General features: G+C 67.1%; 1 protein-coding gene across 1 annotated transcript; it reads left to right on the top strand.

Annotated features, from left to right (window-relative positions):
- Positions 1-11,221: 11,221 nt before the first annotated feature.
- On the top strand, positions 11,222-13,424 carry SYT8 (synaptotagmin 8). The gene is given in 9 exon segments (XM_045770797.2): positions 11,222-11,384; positions 11,487-11,658; positions 12,062-12,164; positions 12,288-12,455; positions 12,529-12,696; positions 12,780-12,885; positions 12,969-13,102; positions 13,202-13,228; positions 13,230-13,424. Coding segments are annotated over 9 exon segments (1,167 nt in total). The 5' UTR covers positions 11,222-11,290.
- The last annotated feature ends 622 nt before the right edge of the window (positions 13,425-14,046 follow it).

Genomic DNA, 14,046 nt, shown 5'->3' with positions numbered 1-14,046 from the left:
GTGGTGGTCCTGTGGCTGGGCTGGCCGGAGCGTGCCCCCACCCCGTCCGGTTGCTTCGGCAGGTGAGGCCCTGCTTCTTCACCCAGCAAAGTCGGGGGGAATGGCTTCAGGGGCCCCCATTCCACATGGCGAAGGCTCCTGGGAGAATTGCTTGGCAGTGGTCTCTTTCCTTGGGATCCCGAGACCAGCAGGGTCCGTGGGCACAAACTCCCACACCCCACTCCCGAGCTGGCCTCAGGCACATCCATCCTGGCCCGTCCTCGGGGTCTCAGTTCTTGAAAACTTCTCTGGCCTCAGGAGTCAGGCCCTCATGAGCCTGGGTCAGGGCTGCAGGGAGTCAGACATGGGGGGATGGATGGGAGAAGCGAATGGAGGGTGGCACAGTCGATGGGTTCTGAGGTCAGCCCCTCCAGGCCAGGCCCCAGCCCTCTGGGGTCCCTGTCCTGGGACATACGGCCTCCCAAACCTGCAGCCTCAGCAGGAACCAGCCCTCGGCCTGCTTGTGTTGAGCACATCCTGGACCATCTCCGTGCAAAGCCAGGATAGGGACAAACAGTGGGGTAAATGGGGAGGGTAGCCGGGCACCTGTCAGGAGCTCCTGCGAGGAAGGGGCCGTGCTGGTGAAGCCCCAGGGCTCCCATGGCCAGATGCAGCCCGCTGGGTTTGCGCCGCTGCCTCTGTGCTGAGCCGGCGGCCCCCACCCTCTGCCTCCCCATCTCCTTTCCCACCAGGGCTTTGGGCCCCACCCAGCGCAGGCCAGGCCTCTCCCGAGGTGCCCTGCCCACGGGCAGTCTGTTCCCTGATCTGCCTCAGCGGGGGTCTGGGCCCAGCATCCCTGAGCCCCAGCTCTAGGAGTCGATGGGGTGGACCTGCTCGGACCCGGGGAGTTCCTTTTCCCAAGGTCAGGGTCCACATAGCGGTCTCTTGCCCCTGGCCGGGTCTGGGTCAGAGGAGAGAGAGGCCCAAGGGGCTGCTGGAGGCCAGGGGCTGGGCTGAGAGGCTGGCATAGGGTGAGGAGCACGGCCCGGGCCAGGGTGGGCTCTCAGCCTGCAGATGTGGCTGGAGCGCGAGGTGCTGGAGGGTCAGAGAGAGGTGAGGTTGGAGGCTGCCTAGGGCAGCGGGGGGCTGGGCAGAGGGGGCCTCTCCCCCAGCTCGCGGGACGAGGCTGGTTCTGGGCTGGGTGCTGGCCACGTGAGACCCCACGTGAGCTGTTTGGGGCCCAGGGCTGTGGTCCAGCAGTTCGCAGCAGGGGCGGAGGCAGCCGGAGAAGCCCAGGCTGCCTGGCCAGTGCCCGAGAGAGAGCACTTGCTCGCCACGGGAGCAGTGCCCACGGGCGTCTGTGTGCGAAGGTGCAGTTGGGCAGCGAGGTGGGCTGGAGCTGGTGGCCTCTGTGGGGTCAGGTCTCCTGCCGCCCAGAGCGGGTGTGTGCGTCTGGGGCAGTGCAGGGCGGAGGCATGAGCTGTCCGGGGGCGGCCTCCGGGGCATCAGCTCCCCTTGAGAGAGCACGTGCGTGTGTGCGCCGTGGTCCCTGTGTTCCCGGGAGCAACCTGCAGGCTCCACGGCCCCCGGCTGGCCGCATGGCGGCCCCTCGTAACTGAGGGAGGGGAGGCCCCTCTGCATCGTCCGGTGGGCCGGAGCATCTTCCCGTTGTCCCGGCGGCCTCCCCAGACCTGCTGCCCCACCACCATCCTCACGGCTCCTCTGCCTAGGCCACTCACCACCTCGTGACCCCACCTGCACCCCCAGGAGACGTTCCTCCACCTGTGAGCTGATGGGAACCCTGTCCCAGCCCGTCCCAGGGTCTGGATGCTGGGTAGCATCCCTGTGCCTCCTGGGCTCCTTCCTCCTTCCCTCCCAGCCGCCCAGAGCTCCATCCCTGGCCGTGATGCCTCCATATCTAGGATGTAAGGTGGCCCTCTGGATGGGGGGCTGGAGGGAAGGCCTGAGATCAGGAGATCAAACCTCTTTCCATGATGACCCAGCTCACCTGGGGTCCCAGCCAGCCGGGCCCTGAGCCTGTCGGGGGGCAGGAGGGGTCCCAGGCTGAAAAGCTGCTTGGGCAGGCCTCTGGTCAGAGGCTACTGCTCAGACTAGCCCCCCAGGGGGGGCCTGTGATCCAGGAAAGGGTCCCCAAATGGCACCTCTGTGGGGAGGGGCCCCAGGATGGAGAGTTTTGGAGGCTTGGGGTCCCCGGACGGGTCCTGGGAAGAGGGTCAGGCTGCGGCCTGTGCTGAAGGGGCCCAGCGAGAGGCGTGTGTACGGAAGGGGGCGCCCACACGCCTGCCAGGGCGGCCGGGCCAGGGCTGGGCAGCAGGCGGAGCCAGGCTGGGCGGGCAGGGAGGGAGCACAGGGTCGGGCGGGAGCGGGAGGTCAGGCTGCCTCCAGGAGCGGCCAGCGGACAGCAGGGGGAGCTTGGAACCTGGCTGATCTGGCCCTGCCCCGGCCACCCCGCCACCTAGGCCCCAGCCCGACCTCCTGGGCCAGGGCGCACAGAGGGGGCCTGCATTCTCCAGGGGACTCCAGCCGATCTGGGGGTGGCGGCTGTGGGGCAGGGAGAGGTCCAAGAGGGGGGACCTGTCGGGAGGGTCCCGGGCCAACCAGCAGTCCTCACAATCACCTGCAGAATGCCAGCTGCATGCTGGGAGGGAGGCCAGGGAGCCCCCGACGTGCCTCATGGACACCCCAAACCCGAGCGAGGGCTGGGGCGGGGAGAGCTGCGGGCTCGGGGGAAGCAGAGGCTCTAGGCCTGGAGCGCGGCTGCACGGGGATGAGGGTGGGAGCGGCGGCCTGTGGGCGCCCTGACTCGCTCCCTGAGTCTCCGTTACGAGGCTTCACAATCCCGGCCCACGGTCCACACTGCGGAGTCTCCGCGAGCGCCGAGATGTGTCGGTCACTGCAGGCTCGGTGTGCCCTGCTCACTGGCCTCACCCGACGGGGGTGTCCCAGCAGCCCAGGAACCCGGGAGGTGGCCCGGGGAGGGGTACGCCTGCTGCAGACCTGTGCACAAGTGCACGGTGCCCCCCAGGCTTGGGTCCATGGCCCGAGGTCCCCCTGCCACCTCCCCAAACATGCTTGAGAATGGGGTTCTGTGCAACTGGCCAGAAACCCGGGGGGGCCTGCCACACCCCGGGGGGAGGCTGGGGGCAGCGGTGTGGTGGGAACAGAGTCGGTGGCTAGTCTTTGAGCTCCGAGGGAGTGGGATGAGGCAGGGCCGGGGGCCCACGGAGACTGAGGGAGGTAGGCAAGCACAGCAAGGCCTGGAAGAGCCGGGATGCTCCAGCCTGGACCTGTGGGGTCCTGAGGCAGGGGTCCACCCAGAGACACCCCAGAGACCACAAGGCAGACTGCCCCACCCCGGGAGCCTGAACAGGAAAGCCTGGATAGACCCGGCTCACACCCAGAGGACACAGGCCTGTGTGTGCTCCCCTCGCTGACACCCAGGTAGCCTGCATGTCCCAGACCAGGCCTCTCACGCACAGGGGCCCTAGGGGGTACATCTGGGTCCTGGCTCATAGGGGGGACCCCAGGGAAGTGGGGAACCCCCTGGGCAAGAAGAGGTCACATGCATACTCCCTTCCTACTCCTGACACAGGCAGAGAGACAATGGAAGCAGAGCGAGGCCAGCTCCAAAGAGAGCCAGATGGGGAGGGGGTGCCGGAGCGAGGGGCCCATCTTCCCGTAGGCCCCACGGCCCCCAGGTGCGGAGATGGCCGACCTAGTGGCCAGGGGTCTGCAGCCTCCAGGGATGGTACCCCTCCAAGCAGCCTCCGCCCCCACCCCTGGCCTGGGACCCCAGGACCCGGCCCCGAGCTGAAGGGGACAATCCTGGCAGCCGGGTTGCCCCCACCCTTCCCGGCAGGAAATGGCGGGCTCGGTGGAGGGGTCTGGAACGTGCACACAGCCACTCCTGCTGGCAGCCTGTCCGGGACGTGCACCGTGTACGGAAGGCTTTGATCGCATGCTCCCAAACCGAGGGTCCCCAGTCTCCCCTCCCCACGGCCATCCCCCGCCCCTGCCCTGCTGGCGGCCAGTGCCAGCAATACCAGGGTTTGCATTGGCCTTCGGCCAAACCCCGGAATGTGCCTGCTGGCCGCGCCGCAGCTGTTCCTGGAACGGGCACGACAAAGCACAGACTGTCTTTGAGACGTGGGCGGACGGGGTGCAGCCTGCCCAGAGCCACGCATGAATAGGGCACAGAGGCGCTGGGACAAGATGAATGGGCTCACACAGGCTGGACACCCATGAATGGGCCGCGGGCGTCCAAAGACGCGGTGGAACTTGGAACTGGCTGGTGGGGCCCGAGACCCGGGGACATGGGCCTACGTGAGGTGTGGGGTGTAGGCAGCTGAGGGTACATGCTGCTAAAATCCCCGGTGAAAGGGGAACAGAGTGCCCCAAAACCCAGAGTCCTGAGTGCACGGGATTCGGGCACTCAGGAGTGGGATGCAAGCTGCAGACCCAGACATCCCCGTGGTGGGTATCAAGATATCCATGGTCAGAGGGCCAGTCTCAATTCCTGGATCCGCGGGGCACGGGCATCGGCTGTGCACGGTCGGGGGGCCAGGACCCAGACCCTTGCACCGGTGGGGGTCATACCCCTCAGACGTTCAGGAAGTGTGGTGGTTTCAGACCCCCAAGGAAGGGGCACAGGACCTCCAGACGTTTAGACAGCAAGGCACAGCTGGCCTGTGCAGGAGCTCAGCACGGAGACGCTGGGATGGGTCTGAATGGTTTCTGCAGGCCAGCCCCCCACGAACGGGCACCAGATGTCCAAAGATGGGGCCTGGGTGTCGGGATGTGGCCCTGTGTGAGAGGCAGGTGGTGGGGGACCAGGCTGCCTGAGACCCTGATGACGTTGGGGTCCGGCAGCCAGAGAAGAGGGCGTGGGAGCCAGCGCGCCAATGCTCAGTGACTGGGGGAGGACGGCCCCGAGGCCCTGGAAACGGGGGGCAGAACACCGTCAGGTTGATGGTCAAAGTCCCGTCGCTGAGACATTTGGAAGAGTGGGGTACGGGCTGTTGGACACTCAGAGACTCAGGGCGGTAGGTCCCTGGGGCCCGAGCCTTCAGATGAACGGTGCAGCCAGATTGGGAGGATTGGGGAACGGGGGGCCAGACGCATATGCAGAGGCGGGTGGTGGGATCCAGGAATTCAGGGTGGCAGGTGCCAGGTCCCCATCTGTGCGGGCGAGCGGGCTGCAGACACGGGCAGTTACCCAGAGCCACACAGAGCTCGGGTGCGGGGTGCCCGCTGCACCGTGTCCCGGTGACCCAGATGGGGCAGCCAGACCCCTGGCCAGAGGGGCAGGAGGCGGCCGCCTCCCGTAAGCCAGGTGTGACGTGCCTGGGGTCCGAGACAGCCAGATGCGGGACTGGTGGGGTTCCAGGTCTGCAGTCTCCCAGCCGGACTGGGCGCACGCCATCCAGCTCAGAAAGGCGGAGGGGGCTGGGAGGGCAGAGAAGTCGCCCCATATTCCAGGGAACGGGGTCCAGGCCCCAAAGCCTCAAGAACAGAATCCACAAGGACGGATGGCCGGCTACCAGGCTGTAGATGGTAAGGCGTGTGGGGTGGACAGCTCAGCGTTTCAGCCGGGGGGTGGGGAGTGGGGGCATAGGAAGCCAGATGCTCCAGCTGAGGGGGTTCAGGACCCACTCCGGCTATCGGGGTACAGGAGCCACATACACCAGCATATGGGGTATGGGACCCAGGCTCTCAGACTAATGGGCTCCAGAACGCAGACACTCAGTGTAATGGGGACAGGACTCCATATTCAGGCAGAGAGGGTTCAGGACCCCAGGCCTGTCTGGGGTGGGGCCCAGCTTGTGGGAGGCCTAGGATGGACATGCCAGACACCTGGGCGGCAGGGCAGGCAGATGGCCTGGCATGCAGATGAGTAGTGCACATGGCCAGAGACAAGGTGACACGCACAGGCAAGGGGTGGTTGGAGAACGAGGCCACTAGGCCTGGCCCGGCGCTCCGGCCTACGGGAGACGTGTCAGTGAGGCATCCAGGTGCCCAAGGGGCCGACAAGTGGGTACAGGCTGTCCAGGCACCTGGTGACCACAGAACGGACAGTCCTGGTGCCCAAGACCTCGGCTGTAGGGGAAGAAGGCCGCCAGATGCTCAGGTGGCCAGGCATGTCCCCAGGTATTCGCCCCGATGCTGGGGGTGCCCCCCGATGAACAGAGACCCTGAGAGCAGGTGAAGAGGGCCCTCCCAGAGCTGTGGAGGAACCAGGCTGCATGGTCCCAGAAGCCCTCGGGAGGGGCAGTTCGTGGGGAGGGGCAAGAGCGGTTGCAGGAGGGCCCCGATGCCCGGGTCACAGAGAATCCCAGTTTTCTGACATGGGGGCTTTGGTCAATGGATTCCAAGCTGCACATGCCGTCCCACGATGAGGAAGGTACCTGCCAACTTCCGGGTGAATGGGGCATAAATCACCCAGACACTCCACAGAGCAGGGTCCACGTCCCCCAGAAATCCAGGCTCACAGAGACTTCCGGAAGAAGGGAGCGAAGCTCTGTGAGCCAGCACCTCGGTGTCGGTGTCCAGAGGCATGGGGCACCGGGGGTTGCAGGTTCCCGGAGGCTCAGATGATGGGGTACGGGCACCCCCGATGAAGAGGGCGCGGATAGCCAGAATCTCAGCACTGGGGCACAAGCAGGCCGACAGCCAGCAAATGGGCACAGGGCACCCCATGCCACCCGGGGCCGCAGCAAGGCGAGCACCCCGGGGCCCGGAGGAGTGGGGGGCGGCCGCCGGGGTCAGCGCGGGCAGGGTGCACACGTGCTGTCCTGGCACGTCTCGCGGTTCCGTGCCAACAGCTCCCGGCTACCCCGAGCCGGCATTTGCCATGAGTTCCAACCTCAAACATTCCCCAGGCAACCTCAAAGGAAGCACCCCCGTCCAGGAGCCCCGCCAGGGCCTCCATGTGGCTGCTGGCTGCCAAGCCGCCGTCTCGGGGGCCGCAGGGCTGGCCGGGGGCTGCCAGCTCTGTTTGCTTTTCCCCTTCCTGCCCTGGATCCTCAGACGCCCGTCTCGCCATGGAGGCGCCCGTATCCTGGGAAAGGCACAAAGACCCTACAGTGGGGCTGGGGAGAGTCGCACGCGGGGGCCATGTGCTCGCTGCACGCCAGGACCCCACAGCAACGTGCGGCTGATTCTGCGTCTTCCCCCCAACACGGGAGCCGGCTGCCCCTGGTCCCCGTGCTGTTAGCCCTTCCTCCAGATCCCCCTCGCTGGGTTGGACTCGGAGAAAGAGCCGAGCCCCGTACAGGGGGATGTGTCCTCAGAGCCGTGCGTGACCGGCTCGCCTGCTTCCCACCTGCTGTGTCCCCGCAGCAGCCTCCCGGAAGTCCTGCCCAACCAGCCCGGCTGGCCGCCCCGGTGTCACCGGCTCTCTTGTTAAGCATTAACCAGCCCCGAGTCTGGCCGCAGCAGGAATGGGTTCAGAGAGACAGCCTGGGCTGGGAGGGCCACTCGTGGCTGGGCCTAGGGAGGGACCGGGGCCGGAATGACTGGACCAGATGAGCTGGCCAGAGTCGTGTGGCGACTGAGCTCATGGCCCTGCTGAGTCTGCTGGAGCAGGAGGCGCAGGGGGGAGGCGGGCGAGCACTTCCGGCCACTGGCCCGCCGGGAACCGAGACCTCTGGGAACGGGACCGGCCCAGCTGGAGGCAGAGGCATGGATAAAGTGACCTCCAGAAGGTTCTCTGGGCTCCGGAAGCCCAAGCATCGGCAGGAGCAGGCAGGCTCAGAGAGTCACCTGGTGACCGCGCCGCCCGGCCGGCCCTGCACGCGCATCGCCGTCCCGGCCACGCCGTGTGTGCCATGCACCCGGTTCCAGCGGCACCCAAAAGCTATGCTCCTCCAAACCCAGACATCCTCATGACTCAGTGCACCCCCCTTGGTGTAGGAACTTCTCAGACCAAGTCCAGCCTGACTTCCCTCCCGCGGCCCACAGCCCCTCCCAATGTTCAGTCCAAATAGGCCGTCGCCCCCTCTCACAAGGCCCCTGGGAGGATGAAGAGACCCCAGCGTCCCCAGAGGGACCCCTCGGGGTGGCCCCGCACCTGGACGCCTGGCGCCTGGGTCTCAGGGTGGACCCCCCTCCCAAGGGAGTTCCCTGGTTCCTGAGGGCCAGCAGTTCCGGCTCCGAGGTGGGGCTCCCCGAAGCCCTGCCTCTCACACCCCCTCCCCCACCAAGACGCCCTTCTCATTCCCCGGAGACCCGGCCACGGCTCCCAGCACGGTCCTCCGTGCCTGGGGTAGAGAAAGGCCTGGAGGCCAGGCCAGCCGCAGGAAGTGCAGGCGGAGGTGAGAACATGTCACACCTGGGGGGCTGCCACCCCCCGGCGTGTGGGGAGCCTTGCTCTCCTGAGGGGGCCCGCAGAAAGCTGCTCCCCTAGTTTAAACAGTTCCAGTCAGACTGATGATGGACGGGCTTGGTCGGCTTGGCTCTCAGGGTGCTGGGCCCACACTGACAAGAGCCCCTCCACCAGGGAGAGCTGGGGTTCCTGAGCGGACGAGGCAGGGCGGGTCCAGCACAAACTGCCAGGAAAGTCAGGTCGGAGGCTGGGGAGTGCCGGGGGGGGGGTGGCTTCCTGGAGGAGGTGAGGCTCATGAAGGCTTTAAGGGGCGAGAAGGATGGGGATGGGATGGAAGGACAGCTTGAGCCAGACCAGCGGGAGCAAAGCCCCGTGCGTGCAGGGAGGTGGCCAGGAGGCCATGCTGTCCCCACAGGAGTCACAAGCTGCGTCTGCACGGTGGCAGGAGGGAGCGTCCCACGGCACGTGCCTGGGACAGAGAGTCCACTTAGGAAGGACGCCCGGCTCCCTTTCCTGGGAAAAAAAGCCTTAACACTAGAGAGGGATTTCCCCGCTAGGCCACCCCAGACGGAGCAGGGGTGGACCCAGGAAGCTGTGGGCCGGAAGGCAGCCCTGGAGGCAGCCCCAGGCCAGGAGGGCTGCAGGAGCGTCCCAGGGCCTGGAGAGTCGCCCGGGGCTACCTGCCTGCTCCGGGTTCTCCGGTGTGCTTTCTGGCAGCTGGACTGCGGGCTGGGTCCTGTGGGGCTGGCGGCGCCACCTGGTGGCTGCGTGTCCGCCTGCACCTGCACCACCGCGGGGACCTGGAGGTCCCGAGGGACCCTGTGCCTACCCCCAGGCCTGCGGGGCCCCGCAGCGCTTGTGGCCGGCATCCCCAGCATCCTGTGGCCCTCCGGGGCCAGCCTCCAGACACGTCCTGTGGTCTCGGGGTCGGCCTTCTCTTGGATGGCCCGGAACTCTGCCAGGTCTGCAGCCCCAAACCCCCGCGACTCCGTGCCTGGCCCTGTCCCCGGCTGGGGGGCACACGCACGCACAGGCACACACACACATGCGCACACAGTTTCCGTTCTGACATTGCACCTGGAATTCTCAACCATAGAAAGTCTTCAATGATCGACTTCAATTCCAGCAGTCACACGGGCTCTGGCTTTCCAGAAAGTCAACGTTGACTTTCAGTTCCATGGGGGAGCAGGGGGCTCTGGGTTTGGCCTCCGGAGTCCGGCTCCAGGAACCCTGCAGGACCTCCAGGAGCCCTCAGGCCGTCCGCTGCCCCCGGGGTCCTCCGCCAGCCGGAGCCGGAGCAGGCCCGGAGCATCCTGCGGACAGAGGGCCTGGAGGCCTGTGGGCTCCCCTGAGCACCCGCACTCCGTGGCAGTGGCTCACCCAAAGGGAACCCCCCAGAATCGGCTCCGTAATTTGCAGGGCCCATGCAGAAAGCGTGCAGCCTTTGGTTCAAAATGGTTAGAATTTCAAGACAGCAATGGTGGGCGTTCTGCCAGGCCCGGGGCCCTTCCCTCTGAGTGCTTTCCTCCCGGGTGGGGGCCCACCTCCTCATCCCTTCTTGTTGCTGCGGCTCCCTGGCCCTCTGCTTCTCTCTCAGCTGTCACCGTCTCATCTGCACAAGGCCCCACAGGCACAGTGCACACTCAGTCCCTTGATGGTGACACAGCCGGCCTGGGAGGCGGGACACTGGGGCCTGGGCGCTCCCTGAGCGGAAACTCCCTCCACGGAACTCTGAAGGGTCAGGATGGTTCTGGGAGCGGGGAGGCCTCTGCCCAGCCTGCTGGGGAGGGGGCATCGGGGCCGTGCACGTGGGTGTCATCTGTGGAATCAGGCTGGGTCTCCTTTCTGTCTCTCCCCATGCGGGGTGCAGAAGGGAGGGGATCCCGCCCCGCTGCCTGGTTATTCCTGGAGGGAGTGGCCTGGACCGAGCCCCTGGGTCAAGGGGTAGCAGGCTTTTGTGGAGGAAGAGGAGGAGCCCCTGGCTGGAGGAACCGTGACTCTGGGTGCCAGTGCTCCCCAGAGGAGGGGAGGCCAGGAGGAGCTGAGCCACGGGAGTGCCCGTGGGTCTGGGGTCCCAGCGTGCCCCACTGTGGTATCCGGCCCTCTGCTCTGAATCCCCAGTCCCTGATGTGGGTGGGAGCAGCCAGCCCGGGCTGGCCAGGTGTGCTCCCGCCCCGGGCCCCAGGCAGGTAGGCTGCGCCAGGCCCACCTTCCCTCCCACCAGCAAGAAGGGTGGCAAGTCGGCAGGTGGGCAGGTCTGGGCAGCGGCTGCTGAGTCAGTCTACAAGGAATGTTCGGGCCGCTCCCAGCTTCACCCTGTCCCTGCCTGCCCCCACCTCGCCCTGCTCCCCAGGCGCTGCTGGCATGGCGCCCATGCCGGGAACGCATCCTCAGCCCAGGCTTGCTTGGACAAGCTCCCCCCAGCAGCCGACCCCCACTCCTCCCCCTGAGTGCCCCCATGACCCCGGCAGAGCCCCCATCTCCACGGTCCCCGATCGCTCCCGGGCTGGCCTACGTGTGTGAACAGGGCTCCACCTGTGTGACCGACAAACCAGGGAGGGCCTAAGGTCAGGGCCAGGGATGAGTCGGGACCCCAACAACAGCCCCCAGGCGGGGCCCAGAGCCCAGGGGAGAGAGGCCTGGAAGGAGGGGGCTTCCTGGAAGAGGAGGCTGCGTACGAGGAGGCCTGGCCTGCTTGGCTGGGGCTGGGGCTGGGGGCTGGGGAGGTGGCCAGGAGGCTGGGCCTGTGGCAGCCAAGCCGGCACTTCGGCCAGAGCCCAGCGCCTCCCTCCCCTTGGCTCCACTCAGAGCCCTCGCCCCTGGCCACCCCAGGAGGCCTCCCTGCCCAGGCAGACCCTGGGCCCGCTGCTGCTGGGCAGGTGGGGCAGTGGGCCGGGGACGGAGGGGTCATCCCCAGAGGTGAGCCGGCCATCCCAGCTGTCTGCTCCCAGCCAGCAGGGAGGGAAGATGGGGCACCCCCCGGAGCCCCACAGTGCCCCGGCCCTGGCGGGCACCACAGCTGTGCCTGGGCTCATTCCGGACCTCATCCCCAGGATCCCCTGTGAGTTGTGGGACCCTGGGAGGGGCGTGGGGACGGCGGGCCCGATGGGGGCAGCTGCTGTCCACGGAGGCATCTCACCTCCGTTTCTGCGCCCACCCCCAGGGCCCTGCTGGGCGATTGTCACTATTGCTGTGGCTGCTGGCGTGCTCACGGTTTCCTGACTCCTCTGTGCTCTCTGCTGCTGCCTCCGCTGTCACCATGGCCGTAGGAGGAAGCCCAGGGACAGGGAGGCTCTGGGCCTGGGTGATTCTCAAGGGACCACCACCAGCACCCACCTGGTGAGGAGCGGGCAGCAGCGCTCCCCGGGGCCCAGCTCTGGCTGGGCCGTCCCCGAGGTCAGCTCATGCCCAGCGTCAGCCCCCCACGATGGTCTCGTCGGCCTGGAGCAGAGGCAGGGAGGGCCCTCCTGGCAGGGAAGTGAGGAGCAAAGGTGAGAGGGAGGCAGTAGACAGGGAGGCAGGTGGGACTCAGGCCTGGAGGCGCTGCGTGCCAGCCACAGAGCTTGGTCCACGGGTCACGGGAGCCGCAGGCGTTCTTGAGGAAGGCAGCGGTGCTGGAGATGTGCTTGGGGGAGACGTGTCAGGTCAGCCCCGTCTCACAGAGCTGAGCTGAGGATGTGAGCCCTTGTGTGGCCGCCCGGGCGTCCCAGCAGCACCTATCACCTTTCCCTACCTACCCCTGGTACAACCGGACATGGATAACTCAGACAAGGCCCCGGGGGGGCCCCAGCACTGGGGGCGCCTGCAGCTCTCCCTGGAGTATGACTTTGGAAGGCAGGAGGTGCGGGGCCCCCTTTGCAGGCCCAGAAGGTCTGTGGGTTCAGGGAGGGGTTGGGTGCCGGGCAGGCCCTGTGCGCGGGGCTGACCAGGGAGGGCCTGGGGCTGAGCCAGCCCTGACTCCCAGATCAAGGTGGGCCTCAAGCAGGCTGTGGACCTGAGGGCCTGTGGCCCGGGCGGCACGGCAGACCCCTACGCCCGCGTCAGCCTCTCCGCCCAGGCAGGGTGCAGGCACGAGATGAAGGTGCACCGCGGCACACTCTGCCCCACGTTCCAGGAGACCTGCTACTTCCACGTGCATCTGGGCTGGGTGGGCCGGGGGCCCAGCCCGGGTGCGGGTGAAGCCCAGCTCACACCCTTGCCCGCAGGTGCCGCAGGAAGCGCTGCCTCGGACCGCCCTGCAGGTGTGCGTGCTGGGCTTCGAGCGCTTCTCTGCCCACGAGCCGTTGGCCGAGCTCCACCTGCCGCTGGGCGCCGTCAACCGGCAGCACGTCCTGGAGCAGTGGTACCAGCTGGGCCCGCCGGGCACCGTGGAGGTGAGGCCGCGTACTGCCGGGCTCCAGCCTGGCCCTGCTCTGGGTGTCGCAGGGGAGGCCGAGGGCCCTCTCACTGCCTGCAGGCCGAGCTGGCAGGAGAGCTGTGTTTCTCGCTCCGGTACGTACCCAGCTCGGGCTGGCTGACCGTGGTCGTGCTGGAGGCGCGAGGCCTGAGCCTGGGCCTGGCAGGTGAGAGCCGTACCTGCCCCTCTGCATGGCCCTGTGCTCGGCCCTCAGACCTGGGACACCTCTGATCCCTTTCGCCTGCCCAGACCCCCACGTGAAGGTCCAGCTCATGCTGAACCAGAGAAAGTGGAGGAAGAGAAAGATGTCCACTCGGAAGGGCACAGCCTCCCCCTACTTCAACAAGGCCTCCACCTTCCTCGAGCCGTTCAGACAGATCCAGGTGGGCTGCCTGGAGGAAGGGGTGGGCGGGACCACCCCTGGGGCCAAACCAACCTCTGTCTTTCTCTTCCCCCATGCACCTCCGCCTGTCTCCGCCCAGAACGTGGATCTGGTGCTGGCTGTCTGGGCCCCGGGGCCCACAGTTTCGGGCTGAGCCCATGGGCAAGGTGCTGTTCGGCGCCCGGGCCTCTGGTCAGCCCCTGCAGCACTGGGCAGACATGCTGGCCCATGCCCGGCGGCCTGTTGCCCAGTGGCATCACCTGCGGCCTGCCAGGGAGGTGGACCGAGCTCTGGCCCTGAAGCCCCACCTGCGCATGCCCTAGCCCGGCCTGGGAAAGCATCCCCGTGCCTCGGGCTCCCGGGACTGAGGTGTGGCTGCTGTTCAGGCTGCCCTGGGTGACCACTGCAGTAAATGCCTCCTCTTATTGTGGCTCAGTGTCTTTCCTGAGCCCGTGGGGACACGGTGGGGTCAGGGGCTCCCCCATCCCTGCTGTGGGGAGAGGACTCTCTCCAGGCTCCACCGGGCCCTGAAGCCTCTGGCCAGTGGTTGGCCCCTCAGCAGGTGAAGGGGTCCCCTCCAGGCCCGACAGTGTGGAGAGGTAGGCGGCCCTCCCTGTCCGTGAGGCTGCAGGGTCGGGGAGGGAGGCTGCTGCCGGTCCCATGGGGACACGGGGTCATCAGGAGGCATTTGGGGGGTGGTGACAGTGGAAGGAAAGGACCCCAACCCAAGGGGCCGCTTTAGCCCTCCCCCCGTCATTTTCCAACGGCGGCTGCGGCGGGACGTCCTCTTCGAGACGGCAGGGGGCAGTAGATGTCTTCGGAAGCGAACCGGGGCCTAGGGGGCTCAGCCCTGGCCAGGAATGTGGCTCTAATCCCCACACATCTGGACGGCTTTAGCTCCCCCTGACCCTCCCCACGGCCCTGTGAGGCCGGCAGGGCTGGGGC

This window comes from Ursus americanus, chromosome 24 (genome assembly GCF_024610735.1).
Source record: "Ursus americanus isolate L20-20 chromosome 24, mUrsAme1.1.p, whole genome shotgun sequence".
Lineage (NCBI taxonomy): Eukaryota > Metazoa > Chordata > Mammalia > Carnivora > Ursidae > Ursus > Ursus americanus.
This window is presented reverse-complemented; position numbering and strand designations above follow the sequence as displayed.